General features: G+C 32.8%; 1 protein-coding gene across 1 annotated transcript; it reads right to left on the minus strand.

Moving 5' to 3' along the window:
- Positions 1 to 805: 805 nt before the first annotated feature.
- On the minus strand, positions 806 to 11140 carry LOC140809058 (uncharacterized). Its single transcript, XM_073166524.1, has 2 exons — positions 6413 to 11140; positions 806 to 812 (listed from the first exon to the last, which is right to left on the minus strand). The coding sequence occupies exons 1-2, from the start codon at positions 10567 to 10569 to the stop codon at positions 806 to 808; spliced, it is 4164 nt and encodes a 1387-aa protein (XP_073022625.1). The 5' UTR covers positions 10570 to 11140.
- Positions 11141 to 17365: the final 6225 nt, after the last annotated feature.

Below are 17365 nucleotides of genomic sequence, written 5' to 3' on the forward strand. Positions count from 1 at the left end.
TCAGGCAATAGATAAGTCCTAACTGAAGTGGGTCTGTACAAGCGTTGTACTCGATCAAAGTCTTTTAGTAAATATCCTATCCTTGAGATAGAAGGGGTGACGTAGGAGTTATTCAATTCTCCGAACATCCATAAACATACCGTGTTATCTTTACTTCAGCTTTTCATTTTCAGTTAGATATTCTATCTATCAAACAGTTTATTTAACGCAACTGCTTATTCAGTTTAACTGGTTGATATTGACTGACGGGATACTTAGTTCAGTTTGTAACAAGACTGAACTATCTTTTTCGAAAAACATTTAAATTCCTATTAGTGTTTATTCAACCCCCCCTTCTAAACACCAATTAGCCAATAATCGATCCTAACAAGTGGTATCAGAGCAAGGCATATCCTGTCAAAGATTATCTATCCTCAATCTAATCATTATGTCTTCATTCAATAAGATTCCAATGTTCTCCAGGGAAGATTTTGATGATTGGAAAATCAGAATGCAGGCTCATCTAGCTGCACAAGACGATGACATGTGGTACGTCATAACTGATGGACCCATGAAAATTTTGAAAGCAAACACAGCTGTTGCTATTACTGAAGGGGCACCTCACCGAATTGAAAAGCCTCGAGATGAGTGGACTACAGAGGACAAGAGAAAGGCAAACCTAGACAACGTTGCAAAAGACATACTGTATAAGACACTGGACAAAGTAACATTCAGTAAGATCAAAATGTGCAAAACCGCCAAAGAAATTTGGGAAAAGTTAATTCAACTTTGCGAAGGAAATGATCAAACTAAAGAAAACAAACTCTCAGTTTCTGTGCAGAAGTTCGACAACATCAGAATGAAGATGGGTGAAACAATGGATGAGTATGATGAAAGAACAAGTGTTGCGACTTTGATTGTTGCACTCCCAAGAGCAGGTTGTCCACAAGTAGTATAATTCGATGAGTCCGAGTATCGTATCCACGAGGAAGCTAAGGTAATTACAAGTCCACTACAATGTCTTTTTATTTATTTTTTCTTTTAGTTGTTTGAATCTTTAATTGGTAATATTTTTAATTGTTCAAATTTATATTTAAGTAGTTGAGATTAAAGGATCCACTCTTGGTATTATAATAAAGTTAACATTAACGAACAATATTGAAATCCACTTAATAAAATGGTTCCAATATATTAAATAATCATATTTATATTATGTTATAAATTATTATCTTATAAGTATATAATATATACCAAAACTTATAAATGTGGTCAAGTATTTATTGTGCTATATATATTTGTAAACACTAAATCAAGGTTCCCACTTTAAATGGTTGGTAAAACCAAACAAACATTTAAATGGTACCAATAAATTAATACTATAATATATTCATATATAATAAATCAAGGAATCCAAGTTAAATGGTTGGTAAAACCAAACTAACATTTAAATGGTTCCAAGAATTTAATATTATAATATATTTATATATAATAACTCAAGGCATCCACTTTAAATGGTTGATAATACCAAACTAACATTTAAATGGTTCCAAGAATTTAGTGTAACATATAGCAACAATAAATCAAAACTCCCACTTATAAGTAGGGTATAAAAATGCTTAAAGAAATAAATATAACATAAACAATAAATAATGATTAAATAATATAAAACATAGATTCTTACCTTATAATAACCTTATTATCATGCCAAGAGCTTCACCTTATCATCTCAACTTTAGGAAGTTAGCTATTCATTATTCAAAGTGTAAAACTTTGAATATGAAATTAACATGCTAATTATATTTAAATGAAGAAATAAAAGAAAAATATAGAGAGAAATATTATGAACTCAAAGATTTGTTCATAGAATGAGGGATATCTCAATACATTACAATGCACCCCTATTTATAGCCAAATTTGGGGAGACAACCACAAATAAAATATTATTTTTTACACATAAGTCTTCATTGGTGTTCCAAGAAATTAATATTATATTGCACATCACTTTTGACAAGCATCTTCTCCGAATTTTCTTCTTCACATAAAATGAAACATGTGGATAATTGAGTTGTCTAGTTGTGGTATTTTTTTCAGAATATTTGACCAAGTAGTTTGAGAGATATGGTCAAAATACTAGAGCATGGTAAAACTGCCACTCCTTCGGTAACTTTAATTGTTGCTTAATTTGATCCCAAATGTGAGAGGATTTTTATCTCATGCTTGCCACCAATATTGTAGATATTAACATCAACTTTCTACAGGTCCAAGAATCATCTTAGTCCCATTTGCAACGCCAAGGTTATTCTTGTTTTATCGAACCTGTAAAAATAGTAAAAACTTATAAATACACAACAACTTATATTTTATACAATTTATTATAAAACATATAATATTTAAACATTTAATAAAACAAAAACTATATATTTATATTATAAAACATTTAATTAATATACATTTTTTTATCTTTATCACACTCCCCAACCAGCTTATTGCTAGTCCCTAGCAATTTAAGCGTTAATAGCAACACAAAACATATTGATTAATTTAAATAGAAATGTAATCAAAACTATCTAAGTGTTTAAATTAAATTTGAAAACTGTCAAAGTTATATCAAGATCATTATAATTATAATTTATGAAATAATCTGAGATGATCAATTCAAAGCTTATTTTCAGGTAGTTAAATGTACATGGCCTTCAGAAATTCCTAGTAAGAGTCTCAACTCCATATCCTCACAGGTTAATAAATGTTTCAATTTATGGGAACGATTTCTCTCATGAAGTTGGAATACAGATAAATGCTCAGGAAAATGGTTTACAAAATGCAGACAGACAAACGAGCCAAACTAATCAAAAGATAGAAAATCCATTGATTCAAAATCTAGTTGTTCTTATTATATATATTTTTTTTCCTGATATTTTTTTTTCATAACATCATGGAATCAGACTAAATTTATGCTTCTTGACCACATATTTATTTAATTTGTACAATAAATTTCTCTTTTTTTTTATGAGAGATATATGGGTCGTAGCATATAACATAAATCTTCAATATCTTTCTTTTTGTATTTTTCTTTTTTTTTTTTTTTTTCAGGAAATATCAATTTTTTTTTTTAAATAAGAACTCAAGATCTAAACAATAGATAGTCTCTCTCATGATCAATAAAGGCTCGAAAGCTGTTTTCTCAATCCTCTCCACTTACTCACAAAATATGTGTGAGTTTAAAATTTTAGGCACTCTTATAAGGTATATCTTGGGCCATATACTTTAATACCTGATTTTATCACAATGGTTAATCACTCAAAAAGATTTCATAAATCATATTTTTATATTGATAAGAATATTAAAATTGACTATTTTTTTCAAATAAAAATTAAACATTCTTAAATAGATTAATGTACATTCTAATTTAAATTTTTCAAACATGTAATGTATGATATTTTTGCAAAAATTACTAAGATACAAACAATAAACATGATTTTATTTTAGAATAATATATATATATATATTTTTATTTTTATTTTTTTAATTTTTTTTTAATTTTAATTTTTTTTTTAAATTTGTTCTCCCCCCAATCAGAATATGACATTGTCCCTAATGTCAAAATAGCTATTAATAAAGAGTACATAATGAAAGAGATATCACCTGGAATTTTATTGAAGATAACAATCTGAAACAAACGCAAACCAATCCACGACTTTTGAATCAATGATCCAACTTCCTTTTCTTACTGCTTGATTGCGACCAATTGATCTTTGTTATCATCGGATCAGGAATATGAACAAAAGCTTCCAAATCATCAATTAATTGGTCGGCATTCGAGGCACAGATGAGAATCCGTCGTGAATTTTCTGAAATGAAATTCTGTTCCACAGCTTTATCAAGAAATGACAACAAACTGTCATAATAATTATTGATATTCAACAAGCCCACAGGTTTATTATGGATATTAAGTTGTGCCCAAGAAACAGTGTGAAAAATTTCTTCTAATGTACCAAAACCACCTGGTAGTGCGATAAAAGCATCAGAATTTTCAATCATTTGAGTGATTCTTTCATACATAGAAGAAACTTTTAATTCTTCTCCAATCGTAACACCTGTAATATTTCCTTCAGCTAAAGCTGTAGGAATAATACCCAAAACCTGACTACCTCCAAGATGAGCAGATGTTGAAACAGATCCCATTAACCCAATATTACCTCCCCCATATACCAAGTGAATTTTTCTCTCAGCCAATATCTTTCCAAGGTTATTCGCTGCTTCTACAAACACTTCATTTTTTCCAGAACTCGACCCACAAAATACACAAATATTTTTCAATGTTTGTGCAGAGGATCCAGCCATGTTTTTACTTTCTTTTTTTAGGTCTGCGAAAATAGAGAGAAAGATGAGAGATTTTATAGGGGTAATATGTTATCATGACAAAACTATGGGTCACAGCTGTAAACAAAATAAATAGTAAAAACAATAATGACACACATGCATATAAACAGTAGTGTGATTGTGGCTCACAATTTTCCTCTGGTTTTACGTCCAGAAACGGCTTCAACGCCTTCTATGAGTCGAGGATATGCTTCCCATCCAATTTTCTTATAAATTGGCAAACAGGGTCTTTTTTAGTCAGATTCCCAAGACTATGACGCTCATCTTGGAATTGTTTCCATAAACGGAGAAGTTCAATATGCACATGTCCACTAGAATGCGTCTCAAGAGTCAATAAGATGTTATCTAAAGACTCCTTACTCAGCCCATTCTTAATGAAATCAATTTTATCTTCTCTGTTATTGGAAACACATCCCAAAGATCTGCATCGTTTGTCACAAGTCCATCTTGCACACTTATGACAAACCCCTAAACTTTTGGCCCTTCGTTTTTTCGCATAAGTGCTTTTTCCTAATCCAGGCAAATACCGAATGAGCAATGATTGTGGAACTTCTCCTCCTAATCGGACCTTAGCTTCAATTACAAGACGAATATCTTCTGGAATTCCTTTTTGCATTAGCAATCTCAATCTTTCACACCTTCCTGCATAAATTTTTCTTAGAACATTTTCAGAAACAGAGGGAAAATATTTACAAATTTTTGAGAGAATTTCATCCATTTTGAAAAGAAAAGAAATGATTATTATTTTTTTTATTTTGTATCAGCAATTGTGGGAAACTGATTTAACCGACTATGAGAGTCACGGAGTACCGTTATCCGCCATTTAACCGGGAAAATAAAAAGATTAAGAAAACCTGAAATAAAAACAAACAAAATTAAATGTAACACAAAAAAAAATCAAGGATCAGAAAGGGAAATAAACTCTTCTTGAAAGATTTCATTTTCTAAAAATGGTTTAAGCCTTTGTCCATTTACTTTAAAAATATCACCATTTTTAGGATTTTCAATATCCACAGCTCCATAAGGATACACATGTTTTACAACATATGGGCCTGTCCATCTTGATCGTAATTTTCCTGGGAATATGTGAAGTCGAGAATTATAAAGCAAAACTTTTTTACCAATCTCAAAAGATTTTCTAAGAATTGTTTTATCATGAAATGATTTGATTTTTGCTTTATAAATCCTTGAATTCTCATACGCATCATTTCTGAGTTCATCAAGTTCATTAAGTTGCAATTTACGCAATTTGTTGGCATCATCCATGCTTGAATTTAAAGTTTTGATCGCCCAATAAGCTTTATGTTCCAATTCCACAGGCAAATGACAATGTTTTCCATAAACCAACCTATAGGGAGACATATTCAATGATGTTTTAAAAGCTGTTCGATATGCCCAAAGTGCATCATTAAGTCGCAGAGACCAATCTTTTCTATTTGAGTTAACAGTTTTTTCCAAAATTTGCTTTATCTCCCTATTAGCTAATTCAACGTGTCCATTTGTTTGAGGATGATAAGGGGTAGTTACTTTATGAGTAATACCATATTTTTTCATTAATGAAGCAAATGGTTTATTAACAAAGTGAGTTCCCCCATCACTTATCATGGCTCGAGGAATTCCAAATCTACTAAAAATATTTTCTTTTAAAAATTTGATGACGATTTTATGATCATTTGTTCGACATGGAATTGCCTCTATCCATTTGGAAACATAATCAACTGCAACTAAAATATACAAGTATCCAAACGACGGTGGAAAAGGTCCCATAAAATCAATTCCCCAACTGTCAAAGATTTCAATTTCAATGATAGGATTCAAAGGCATCATGTTTCTTTTTGAAATCGCACCCAATTTTTGACAATTTTCACAGATCTTGCAGATTTCATGGGTGTCTTTAAACAAAGTGGGCCAATAAAATCCACACTGCAAGATTTTTGCAGCCGTTTTCTTAGAAGAAAAATGTCCTCCGCATGCTTCTGAATGACAAAATTTAATGACACTACTTACCTCATTATCGGGTATGCAACGTCGAAAAATTTGATCCGGACAATACTTGAACAGATACGGATCATCCCAATAAAAGTTTTTTACCTCATTCAAAAATTTTCTTTTATCTTGAGAACTCCATTGCGGTGGCATTTTTCCTGTCACAAGAAAATTTACTATGTTAGCAAACCAAGGTGTAGTAGTAACTGAAAATAGATGTTCATCAGGAAAATTATCGTTAATTGGTGTCATTTCACAAGATGATCCTGTTACTAGTCTCGATAAATGATCGGCTACGACATTCTCGGTTCCTTTTTTATCTTTGATCACAATGTCAAATTCTTGGAGCAACAAAATCCATCGTATCAGTCGTGGCTTTGCATCCTGTTTGGTCAACAAATATCTAATAGCAGAATGATCAGTAAACACAATAGTTTTTGATCCAATCAAATAAGAACGAAATTTATCTAATGCAAATATTACTGCAAGTAGTTCTTTTTCAGTTGTGGAGTAATTCATTTGAGCATTGTTTAAAGTTCTACTTGCATAATATATCACATAAGGCTTACCATTTCTTCTTTGACCCAATACTGCACCGACTGCATAATCACTCGCGTCACACATGATTTCAAATGGTAAAGACCAATCAGGAGGTTGCATGATAGGAGCTGATGTTAAATGTCGAATGATTTTATCAAAAGCATTTTGACATTCTTGAGTCCACTCAAATGCAGTGTCTTTTGTTAAGAGGTTACAAATGGGTTTAGAGATTAAACTAAAGTCCTTTATAAACCTCCTATAAAATCCAGCATGTCCCAAAAATGAGCGAATTTCTTTAATGGTTTTTGGAGGAGATAAATTGGCAATGACATCAACTTTTGCTTTATCAACTTCAATTCCATGAGATGACACGACATGTCCCAAAACAATTCCAGAAGTAATCATGTAATGACATTTTTCCCAATTTAAAATAAGACCTTTTTCCTCGCATCTTTTTAAAACTTTTTCCAAATTTTCAAGACAATTATCAAATGTATCCCCAAAGACAGTTAAATCATCCATGAAAATTTCCAAACAATTTTCAACCATGTCGCAAAAAATGCTTAGCATACATCTTTGAAATGTTGCTGGGGCATTGCATAATCCAAATGGCATCCTTCTAAATGCAAATGTTCCAAAAGGACATGTGAATGTAGTTTTTTCTTGATCTTCGAGTGCAATGGGAATTTGATAATAACCTGAATATCCATCAAGAAAACAGTAGTATGGATGACCTGCTACTCTTTCTAAAATTTGATCCAAAAATGGTAATGGAAAATGATCTTTTCTAGTGGCGTCATTTAATTTTCTATAATCAATACACATCCGCCAACTAGATGGGACTCGACTTGTTAACAATTCACCTTTTTCATTTTTTATCACTGTGATGCCAGATTTTTTTGGAACTACTTGTGTTGGGCTTACCCACTTACTATCAGAAATAGGGTAGATAATCCCAACATCAAGTAGTTTGAGAACTTCAGTTTTCACAACATCTTTCATGTGTGGATTTAATCTCCTTTGTGGTTGTTGAGAGGTTTTTGCATTTTCTTCTAAGTGAATTTTGTGAGTGCAAATTAGTGGATTAATGCCTTTGATATCTTTTAGTGTCCAACCAATTGCATTTTTATGTCTTTTAAGCATATCAACTAATTTACCTTCTTCATCACTTGCTAGTTTGGAAGAAATTACCACCGGATATGTTTCATCTTCTCCAAGAAATGCATACTTCAATTCTTCTGGCAAGGGTTTTAACTCCAGTATGGGTGGTTCGTCTTTGTTCTCATATTTTGCATCAAATTCTTTCTCTGATTCCGGTAACGAGTGATACCTGATAAAATCATCAAGATCAATTTCAATATTTTCTTTAACAGTTTCAATTGAACAAATATCTAATTGATCACGAGTACTCCCTTCTTGAATGTTTTCTTCCACAAGAGTTTCAATAAGATTTTCATCTTCACTTTCATCTCCTTTGTCATGTGGTTGCTTACAAAGATTAAAAACATTGAGCTCCAAGGTCATGTTACCAAATGACAACTTCATTATTCCATTCCTGCAATTTATAAGAGCATTAGAAGTTGCTAAAAATGGACGACCCAGAATTACAGGAATTGCATTACAAGCTTCAATAGGTTGTGTATCTAAAACTATGAAATCGACAGGATATACAAAGTTATCAACTTGGACCAACACGTCTTCTACCATACCTCTTGGCACTTTAACAGATCTATCAGCAAGTAAAAGTGTTACCGAAGTAGGTTTTAACTCGCCTAGATTGAGTTCTTGATAAACTGAATATGGAAGTAAATTCACACTAGCTCCAAGATCAAGCAATGCTTTTTTAATCTTTCGTTCTCCAATAATACATGAAATAGTAGGACAACCAGGGTCTTTGTATTTCAAAGTATTATTATTTTGAATGATTGCACTTACTTGTTCGGCTAAAAATGCTTTCTTTTTCACATTCAATTTTCTTTTCACAGTGCACAAGTCTTTCAAAAATTTGGCATATGATGGTACCTGTTTTATTGCATCTAATAAAGGAATATTAACTTTTACTTGTTTAAAAATATCATATATATCATAATTTAAATTTGATTTTTTTGTATTTTTCAATGCATGCGGGAATGGTGGTGACACTGTCTGTTGAACCTCTTCTTCGCAAGTTATGGGTTCCACTTCCTTACCCTTTGGAGTTGATTTATCATCATCTTCACAAGGTTCAAGAATGGATTTTTCCACAACCTTGCCACTTCGAAGGGTAATAACAGATTTTACCTGATCCATCGGTTGAGTTCCAGAAATTCCAGTTTGTGAATGATGATCCTTGGGATTAGGCAGAGGTTGTGAAGGAAATTTACCTTTTTCATGAACATTAAGTGCAGATGCAAATTTGGCAAGAGTATCTTTCAAATCTGTCATTGTTTGAGCAGTTTGAGTATTGATAGACTCTTGCTTTGCAATGAAAGAATTCAATGTATCTTCCAAATTTCTTTTAGGTGGAGGAACATAAGGTGCATAATTTTGAAAATTTTGTTGATTTTGGAAATGTGGTTGTGAAAATTGTGCAGCATTATCATTCCTCCAACTAAAATTTGGATGATTTCGCCAACCTGGATTGTAACTTTGAGAAAATGGTTCAAAATTTGGCCTTTTGAAATTGTTCAAAACATTGGCTTGTTCATGGAGACATTCTTTAAAAGAGGGCAAAGTGGGACAATCTTTTGTAAAATGATCACTTGTATCACAGATGTGACACACAATTTCTTGAACAGATTTTAATTGACCATTCTTTTTCAATTCAAGTGCCTCAACTTTTCTTGCCAAAGAGGTAAATCTAGCTTGAAGATCATGTTCATCTTTGAGAGTGTACATACCTCCACCAGATGTAGGAGATTGAATCTTGTTTGATGGTTCAATTGTACCTATCGTGTCCCAATTTTGAGCATTTTCAGCTAATGAATCGAGATACTCAATTGCCTCGTTTGGATCTTTATCTTCAAATGTTCCATTACACATAAATTCAACCATTTGCCTATCTTTAGGTGTTAAGCCTTCATAAAATTGAGAAACAACTCTCCAAATTTCAAAACCATGATGTGGACAAAGATTAAGCAATTCTTTGTATCTATCCCAACACTGATAAAAAGTTTCTCCCTGTTTTTGAGTGAAAGTGATGATTTGCCTTTTGAAAGAATTTGTTCTATGAGATGGAAAAAACTTTTTCAAAAATTGTTGTTGCAAATCATCCCAAGTTCGAATGGATCCCGATCTAAGATTTTGTAGCCAAGTTTTAGCTTTATCTTTTAAAGAAAAAGGAAAAAGCTTAAGTCGAATGGTGTTCATGCTACAATTTAGATCATTATATGTGTTGCACACTTCTTCAAATTCTCGTAAATGCATGTATGGATTTTCAGAATCTAAGCCATGAAAGTTGGGTAAAAGTTGGATAATACCAGGCTTAAAATTGAAATGAGATGCATCAGGGGGAAAAACTAGACATGAAGGTGCACTAGTACGTGTAGGATTCATGTGATCTCTAAGTGTTCTTCGTCTATCATGATCATGTTGAGATTGAATTTCATCTTCATTTTCTTGAATGGGTTCTTCCGCCATGTTTTGAAAAAATAAAGGGTTATTTCGAATGAGTCGACCACTAAGTGTACGTGACCAAATGCTCATGCAAATGCAAAAGAAAAGAAGAAAAACACACAAAAGCAATAAGAATTCAAAGAAAGAAAAATAAAATTAAATAGACTTGAAATTAAATTATACTTCCCCGGCAACGGCGCCAAAAACTTGTTGCGACTTTGATTGTTGCACTCCCAAGAGCAGGTTGTCCACAAGTAGTATAATTCGATGAGTCCGAGTATCGTATCCACGAGGAAGCTAAGGTAATTACAAGTCCACTACAATGTCTTTTTATTTATTTTTTCTTTTAGTTGTTTGAATCTTTAATTGGTAATATTTTTAATTGTTCAAATTTATATTTAAGTAGTTGAGATTAAAGGATCCACTCTTGGTATTATAATAAAGTTAACATTAACGAACAATATTGAAATCCACTTAATAAAATGGTTCCAATATATTAAATAATCATATTTATATTATGTTATAAATTATTATCTTATAAGTATATAATATATACCAAAACTTATAAATGTGGTCAAGTATTTATTGTGCTATATATATTTGTAAACACTAAATCAAGGTTCCCACTTTAAATGGTTGGTAAAACCAAACAAACATTTAAATGGTACCAATAAATTAATACTATAATATATTCATATATAATAAATCAAGGAATCCAAGTTAAATGGTTGGTAAAACCAAACTAACATTTAAATGGTTCCAAGAATTTAATATTATAATATATTTATATATAATAACTCAAGGCATCCACTTTAAATGGTTGATAATACCAAACTAACATTTAAATGGTTCCAAGAATTTAGTGTAACATATAGCAACAATAAATCAAAACTCCCACTTATAAGTAGGGTATAAAAATGCTTAAAGAAATAAATATAACATAAACAATAAATAATGATTAAATAATATAAAACATAGATTCTTACCTTATAATAACCTTATTATCATGCCAAGAGCTTCACCTTATCATCTCAACTTTAGGAAGTTAGCTATTCATTATTCAAAGTGTAAAACTTTGAATATGAAATTAACATGCTAATTATATTTAAATGAAGAAATAAAAGAAAAATATAGAGAGAAATATTATGAACTCAAAGATTTGTTCATAGAATGAGGGATATCTCAATACATTACAATGCACCCCTATTTATAGCCAAATTTGGGGAGACAACCACAAATAAAATATTATTTTTTACACATAAGTCTTCATTGGTGTTCCAAGAAATTAATATTATATTGCACATCACTTTTGACAAGCATCTTCTCCGAATTTTCTTCTTCACATAAAATGAAACATGTGGATAATTGAGTTGTCTAGTTGTGGTATTTTTTTCAGAATATTTGACCAAGTAGTTTGAGAGATATGGTCAAAATACTAGAGCATGGTAAAACTGCCACTCCTTCGGTAACTTTAATTGTTGCTTAATTTGATCCCAAATGTGAGAGGATTTTTATCTCATGCTTGCCACCAATATTGTAGATATTAACATCAACTTTCTACAGGTCCAAGAATCATCTTAGTCCCATTTGCAACGCCAAGGTTATTCTTGTTTTATCGAACCTGTAAAAATAGTAAAAACTTATAAATACACAACAACTTATATTTTATACAATTTATTATAAAACATATAATATTTAAACATTTAATAAAACAAAAACTATATATTTATATTATAAAACATTTAATTAATATACATTTTTTTATCTTTATCAACAAGCTGTATTATCAACGAACTAAATGCACTTGGAAATGTGTATACAAATAAAGAAGTAGCGTTGAAAGTAATCAGAGGACTTCCCAAAGAATGGGATGTCAAAACTATGGCAATGAGGGAATCCAAAGATCTTAACAAAGTTGAACTTCATGATTTATTTGCAGATCTAAAAGCATATGAGTTTGAACTTCAAACTCGAGAAGGTGAACCATCCACTCCAGCAGCAACTACTGCCTTGACTGCTGTTAGAAATGAATCAACTGGTTCGGTTGAGAAAACTGCTGATCAGATGAGTAATGATGCCATGTCTCTATTCATTAAGAAATTTGGAAGATTCATGAGGAATAATCAAGGAAATTTTCAGAAGAATTATCAAAGAAACAACTCCAGAGAAGAATCTAATGTATGTTTCAACTGTGGCAAATCCGGTCACTTTATTGCCAACTGTACAAAGCCTAAAAAGAACAATCAAATCTCAACTGAAAGAAAGAAGAAGATATATGAGCACAAAAGAAGATCTAAGGACGAAAAGAAGCCTTACAAGAAGAAACATGAAGTACTTCTAGATGAAGACAGCAAAGCCAAATGGGCAGAAACTGACAGTGAAGAGTCAGATCCAGAAAGCTCTTGCAGTTCAAGTGATGAGGAAGAAGTAACATGCTTAATGGCAGATAACATAGAAGATCAATCAAGCTGCGAGCAGGTATTTGATTTTAGCTCTATTGATTTTACACGAGAAGAACTCATTTCAACTCTTCATGACATGCTCAATGAGTATCAAAAGCTTGCTTCATCATTTGAAAAACTCAGAGCAAAGCAAGATGATCCCAAAGACGATAAAACAAAAACTGATGAATCAGTTGAAATGTTGAGTCTAAGAAGGGAGATTGCTGAACTAACTGATGAAAGAAGCAGGAATCAATCAATGATTCAAAAATTGTCGCTTGAAAATACAAAGCTCAATGAGCTCATTCAAGTTTGGAACAAATCATCAAAAGCTCTAACTAATATACAGAATTATCAGAAATCAGTTGATGATAAAACTGGTTTAGGATTCTGTAGTAACGATGATTTGTCTTCCCAAGATACTCAACCAAAACTGAATACGAACAAAGGGAAATATATTCGCTTTGTAAAATCAGTTATGGTACAAAATCAAGAAGAGTCGAGCAAACTGATTGAACAGCCATCTCAGAATATGAATAAAGGCATGAGATGTGGAATTGGATATACTCCAAAGGGTAAGAATGATTCATGGAATCAGCAACCAAAAACTCTCAGCAGAAAATATTCATATGGCTACTCAAACTACCACAACAGTAAGCCGGTTCAGAAAAGATATCGGCTGAACAACCAGTTGAAAAAGAACAAAACACGTGTCATATCATCCTCACAATATACACCAAGCACACACAGACAGGGAAGGACCATATGGAATACAGCAACAGGACAGTCAGTTAGACTGATTCAAGTCTGGATTCCAAAAGGACTAATCAATTATGGACCCAAATAGAAAAAGGGTATCAGAATCTTATTTTGTGTTTAATTGCAGACAATAGGAACAAGCATTGGATCAATATGGTACCTGGACAGTGGATGCTCTCGACACATGACAGGAGATTCAAACTTATTGTCCCAACTGGTTTAATACAATGGTCCAAACATCAGTTTTGGGGATAACTCCAAAGGTAAAACCGTGGGTAAGGGTAAGCTTATCCATGGTAATTTCACCATTAATGACATTTTATTAGTCGAGAATCTTAAGTATAATCTGATAAGCATTAGTCAGTTATGCGATAATGGATTCTCAGTTCAGTTTGACAAACACTCTTGTTCAGTCAAAAACTCAACTGAAGAAATTATTCTAACTGGCAAAAGGTGTGGAAACACTTACAAAGTCAGTTGGAATGATCAACCTTATACACCAGTATGCTTTATTGCGTCTAAATCATCTCAAAACTGGTTATGGCATAAACGATTAAATCATTTAAATTTTAAATCTCTTGCCTATCTGTGTAAGCATGAACTTGTAACTGGTCTGCCCAAAATAAATTTTTCAAAAGAAAAACTTTGTTCAGCATGTCAGGATGGAAAACAAGTTCGATCATCTTTTAAAAACAAAGGCTGTAAATCTTCATCCCGATGCTTAGAACTATTGCACATGGATCTCTTTGGTCCAATACCAGTCATGAGCTTAGGGGGAATGAAATACACCTTAGTGGTTGTAGATGACTTTTCAAGATTCACTTGGGTTATATTTCTCAAATCCAAAGACCATACTGCTGCACAACTGATTAAACTTTTCAAAAGACTTTTAAATGAAAAATCAGTTGGGATTGATCGAATCAGAACTGATCGAGGAACTGAATTCATCAATCAAACACTTTCAAACTTTTTAGAAAATGCCGGAATCAAGCATGAGCTCTCAGCAGCAAGAACACCTCAGCAAAACGGTGTAGCTGAGAGAAGGAATCAGACTCTTAAGGAAGCTGCTAGAACAATGCTTGTTGATTCAGGTATTTCTCAAAGATTTTGGGCAGAAGCAGTAAACACTGCATGCTATACTCAGAACAGATCAATGATTAATAAAAAACACATGAAAACACCATATGAGATCTGGCATGGAAGAAAAAGCATAATCACTTACTTCAAAATATTTGGCTGTAGATGTTTCATTCACAACAATGGTAAAAATTATCTAAAAGCATTCGATGTCAAATCAGCAGAAGGAATATTCCTTGGATATTCATCAGTTAGCATAGCTTACAGAGTATTTAATAAGAAAACTTTGAATGTTGAAGAATCTGCACATGTTGATTTTGATGAAACTGCACTAATTGATAAGCCAACTGATCAAGTTGAGCTAGCTGATCGTTTTACAGATATCAGTCTGGAAGATGATGACTCAGATGAAAATCGTACTAATCAGAATATCTTTCATACACCTGAACCTGAGATATTGGAACAACCAGCTGAATTAGAAGCAAATCTTGACAATCAGCTCATGGAGCAAACTAATGGAAATCAATTATCAGCTGAATCAGTTCCAAATGAAACTGAGAACATTCAGTTACCCAACGAAGAATTTGCTGGCTGTGAAGCAACAAATGCTGAATATAGATGGAAGAAATCACACCCTCCAGAACTGGTAATAGGTAACCCATCTGATCCAGTAAGAACCAGAAATCAGATGCTCAATCTTTTTATTCATTCAGCTTTTGTATCTCAATTAGAACCAAAGAAAACTGACGAAGCTCTTGCTGATCCTAATTGGATTAATGCAATGCAAGAAGAGCTAAATCAGTTTGTGCATAACAATGTCTGGAACTTAGTTCCAAGACCAATTTCTAAAACTGTTATAGGTACAAAGTGGGTATACAGGAACAAACTGAACGAAGACGGTTCAGTTGTGCGCAACAAAGCTAGGCTCGTAGCACAAGGCTATAGACAAGAAGAAGGGATCGATTATGATGAGACATTTGCACCAGTTGCAAGACTGGAGGCAATCAGAATATTTCTTGCTTATGCATCTTTCAAGAACATTAAAGTCTATCAAATGGATGTGAAAAGTGCATTTCTAAATGGCCAATTGCAAGAAGAAGTTTACGTTGAGCAACCCCCAGGTTTTGTCAATCATCATTTTCCTAATCACGTTTATCATTTGAACAAAGCATTATATGGTCTCAAACAAGCCCCACGGGCTTGGTATGACACACTTTCAAAATTCCTAACTGATCATGATTTTTTTATTGGATCAGTTGATAAGACTTTGTTTAAATTCTCGAAAAATGATCATATCTTACTTGTTCAAATTTACGTTGATGATATTATATTTGGGTCAACTAACCCCAAATTATGCAAGAAATTTGCTAAGTTGATGCAGGAAAAGTTCGAGATGAGCATGATGGGTGAGCTGACATTCTTTCTTGGTTTACAAGTGAAGCAACTGGATTCAGGAACATTTATTAGTCAAACCAAATATACCAAGGAATTGCTAAGAAAATTTGGCATGAAATCTTGTTCAGCAGCAAGCACTCCAATGAGTTCATCAATTAAATTAGACACTGATCAAGGGGGAATATCAGTTGAGACGACACTATACAGAGGATTAATAGGTTCTTTATTGTACCTAACTGCTAGTCGCCCTGATATTATGTTTGCTGTATATATATGTGCAAGATTTCAAGCTAACCCCAAGCAATCACATTTTTCTGCGGCCAAACGTATTTTGAGATATCTTAAAGGCACATAAAATGTTGGTTTATGGTATTCAAAAGACTCATCTTTCAACTTAGTTGGATATTCAGATGCAGATTATGCAGGATGCAAGCTTGATCGGAAAAGCACAAGTGGATCATGTCAGTTTCTAGGAGACAGACTGATCTCTTGGTTCAGTAAGAAGCAAACATCCATAGCAACTTCCACAACTGAAGCAGAATATCTTGCTGCTGGAAGCTGCTGCGCACAACTGCTTTGGATTCAGCAACAACTGAAAGATTATGGTGTCGATGCAAAGGAGTCACCGATATTTTGTGACAACACAAGTACAATCGCTATAACATATAACCCAGTTCTTCATTCCAGAACCAAGCACATAGATGTCAGACATCACTTCATCAGGGATCATGCACTGAAGAAGAACATCAGATTGGAGTATGTTTCAACGGAACAACAAGCAGCAGACATCTTCACAAAACCGTTACCAGAGGCTAAGTTTTCTTATTTCCGAAATATTCTTGGTTTAATTGATATGACTTCTATAACAGAATTAAATACAGAAAATAAGAACACAACAAATTAAGAATAATATTTTATTAAGAATACCAACGTTCCCAATTTACAGAAGAAATCATAGATCCAACTGTATCTAGCCATTCTCTAACCCAATCATTCAACTCATAGATTCGAACTCTGGCAAATGCCCTAGACTTCGAAATCTTATCAACAACATGCCACTCCTTCCACAGCAGTGCCTCTAAAAGACATTTATCTTCTACCAACTCTCTAACATGGCTAACCTCAAAACGAGCAAGAAATTTTTGTGCTCTCCTTTCCTGAGCACGAGTAGGAATGACACCACTGTCACTCACATTCTTCAAATCTTGAATCTT

Source organism: Primulina eburnea, chromosome 13 (genome assembly GCF_022965805.1).
Source record: "Primulina eburnea isolate SZY01 chromosome 13, ASM2296580v1, whole genome shotgun sequence".
Taxonomy (NCBI): Eukaryota; Viridiplantae; Streptophyta; class Magnoliopsida; order Lamiales; family Gesneriaceae; genus Primulina; species Primulina eburnea.